General features: G+C 52.2%; 1 protein-coding gene across 1 annotated transcript in view; it reads right to left on the bottom strand.

The window, feature by feature from the left end:
- The window catches only part of AGRN (agrin), a 162893-nt gene that overhangs the window by 42033 nt on the left and 117863 nt on the right, over positions 1-2997 (bottom strand). The window contains exon 21 of the mRNA XM_009646786.2: positions 989-1103. Within this exon, the coding sequence (XP_009645081.1) occupies positions 989-1103 (115 nt within the window). The remainder of the gene's footprint in view (positions 1-988; positions 1104-2997) is intronic.

Below are 2997 nucleotides of genomic sequence, written 5' to 3'. Positions count from 1 at the left end.
TGCTTTTTTTTTTCTTTATTAAACTGCCTTTATCTCGACCCACGAGCCCTTTGATTTACTTTTCTCTCCTCTGTCTGGTTAGAGGGGAGTGATAGAGCGGCTTTGGTGGGCCCCTGGCCATCTAGCCAGGGCCAAACCACCACACTGATGCAAGAAGATTCGCGGCTCCTTACGAAGGACAGTTCCTGATAAGAACCAGGAATTTGCCTTAAGAACCAGCTTAAACCGACTCTGCAGTTTGGGCAAAAGCAAAGGATCAACTGAGTCTACAGGGGGTTACTAGCGGTGACAAAGAGGAGCCATCAGCCTTCATCCCCATGACCCCCGACGACCACCACAAGGAGGCACTGAGCAAGCGCAGTTGGGAGGGACTTACGGAAATGACCTCTTGAAACTCATTTTAATACGAAGCGGGGACAGGTTTTGCCTATGTATGGGCGTATTGGGAAACTTCATGTCTATGTAACACTTTGCTACATATAAACAGGGCAAGCTGCCGCGTGGAGGTGCGCACAACTTTGGTGGGACCACCCCCTGTGCTGCCCAGCGCTGAATGAACATACCTACTGTACAACCTTACAGATCTTTCCGTACCTAAAGGAGGCCTATAGCAAAGATGGGGACAATCTTTTTGGTAGGGACATCTGTGACAGGACAAGGGGTAATGGCTTTAAACTAAAACAGTGTAGGTATAGATTGGATCTAAGGAAGAAATTCTTTACAATGAGGGTGGTGAAACCCTGGCAGGGGTTGCCCAGAGAGGTGGTGGAGGCCCCATCCCTGGGAACATTCCAGGTCAGGTTGGACAAGGCTGTGAGCAACCTGATGTGGTTAAAGGTGTCCCTGCTCCTGCAGGGGGGTTGGGCTGGGTGACCTCTAGGGGTCCCTTCCAGCCCAAACCATTCTGTGATTCTATGATTCTATGATTGTGGAGTCTGTTTCCACACATCACGATGCCGCGGTGAATCAGCGGCGGGAAGGCTCCTACCTGGGTCAAAGTGGGACTCCACAATGACACGGACAGCGCTGCTCTGCCCCAGGTCTCGGACGCGGATGCTCTTGAAATCCTTCTTAACGTCAGAATTGCGGAAAAGCTCATCCAGCTAGTTGAGTCGGGTGAAGGAGGGAAGATAAACAGAGTCATGGGGAGATCCTGGGGCAACAGGTCCTTTCAGCAAAAGATCCTGAGCCTCAGCGAGTCTCCTTGGTTTCAACCCACAGGGGTTTGCATCCAAACCTTTGCAAAACATCCCACTGACACATGCAGAGAGCGGGGCTCCTCCGTGCAGGGCGATAATTTCAGACAGTCCCTATTCTTTACGGCCCGCAATCCAAGGTAAGAACAGGATTTAGAAATAGCGTGGGGAAAGCGAGCGATCCCCATCGCACCCATGGAGAAGAGCGGAGCAGAGCCAGACCAGAGACACCTTGCAGTTCATATAGGGATTTTCTATTGTGTGGCGCCTAAGTCCTACTGATCTCTTCTAAAGCTGTGTAAACCTGCTTAGGCACTTTGGAATATCCCGCAAGGCACCATTCTGCATCTTTAAGTACCTGACTGCCTTTTAAAACTGAGCTCTCGGACGTCGCAGGATTTGCCTGAAGTCACATGAAGGTGACAGTGGTAGCCCAAGGCTTACAGCAAGTCAGGGCTTTAACACCCCTGTTATCTGTCCAGCCTTGCGCTGGACCGCAGTCGGCACAGCTAGAGGCCACCACGTCCTTCCCTCGGCTTCCAAGAAAGTAATTAACTGACTGATGGTCCCATGGTATGGTCTACTCCCATAAATTTGGGCCTTAGTGATCTCAGAGGGGTAAAGGAGCGCATCGCATCCATGGGTATTTGCAGGCAGGTTGTGCAGGGACACCGGGTCTCTGCAGCACAGGGTGGTGGCGGAACTCTCAGCCCAGCCACGGGTGGCCCCTGGGACTGAGGGCCTGTGCCGTGCCTTCATCTCCCCCAGCCCTGGGAAAACAGAAATCAGCAAAATCTGCCTTCTCCCAGGGAGGGGGCGAGCGGACGAAGCAGTGAATGAAGCTTTCATGGGCACGTTTGCACCCTCACGGAGAAGCCTCTGTTGCATTGGGCAATATTGCTCTTGTGCTACGGAACGGCGTGAACCATATGGTCCATACGGCAGGCACACATCTGCTTCTACTGCTGTACCAAGGGCCTGCCAACTTCCAAGGGCAACCTGGAACCAGCTCGAGATACGTTCATCTCCTTGCAAAGATGCTTTGTATTTGCTGTGCCACACTACAGGCTACGGTAGAACGTTGCTACCCCAGCCAGCGCTTCCTCGGCGTACCCATAGGTACAGCTCCAAGAGCTGGCAATGAGAGGGGGGGGTGTCTCCTTAAAAGGTGGGAGACTGGATTTCCACCCCTGAGTTGTGTAGCTGAACCAGAGGGGCAAGGGGGTTTTGGACATGTTTTAGTCTAAGGGCTTTTCATGGAGATAAGGACACTGGGAAGTCCAGGGCGTTAAATCAGAACCGCTCGTCTAAAACAGCCCCACCACCAAGGTCAAGCTGAAAAAGGATAATTTTTGACCCAGCACATAACAAAGGATGGAAGCCACTGACACAGCATGCGGTAGAGGCTAATAACACACACGGATTAAAAAGAGATGGGACAAATTCACCTTGTAGAACATGGGCATCATCTCCTTACACTCCTATGAGCCCACTCCATAAAAGCGCTGGCGATAAGCCACGTTCAACCCCAATTTTTGTAGGTTAAGCCCATTTAAAAAAAAAAAAAAACAGTAACATGGAGCAATGCTCCTCCAAGGCACTCAACACATTTTGCAGATTTTGCGAATTCGACAGGTGGCAACGACGGGCCACGGCCTCCCCAGAAGCCATCGCCAACGAGAAGGCAAAGCAGGAGGAAACCCACAGCGGTTCCCGTGGCTGGGACAACAGCGCCCGCAGTTGCAGAGGGAGGCGCTGGCCCAGGGCACTGTAACGTGTGCCCGGGGAGCGGTGCTCCAAA

Source organism: Egretta garzetta, unplaced genomic scaffold (genome assembly GCF_000687185.1).
Source record: "Egretta garzetta isolate BGI_Z169 unplaced genomic scaffold, ASM68718v1 scaffold29, whole genome shotgun sequence".
In the NCBI taxonomy this organism is placed as follows: Eukaryota; Metazoa; Chordata; class Aves; order Pelecaniformes; family Ardeidae; genus Egretta; species Egretta garzetta.
Note: the sequence above shows the minus strand (reverse complement) of the source record. Positions and strands in the feature narration are given on the sequence as shown.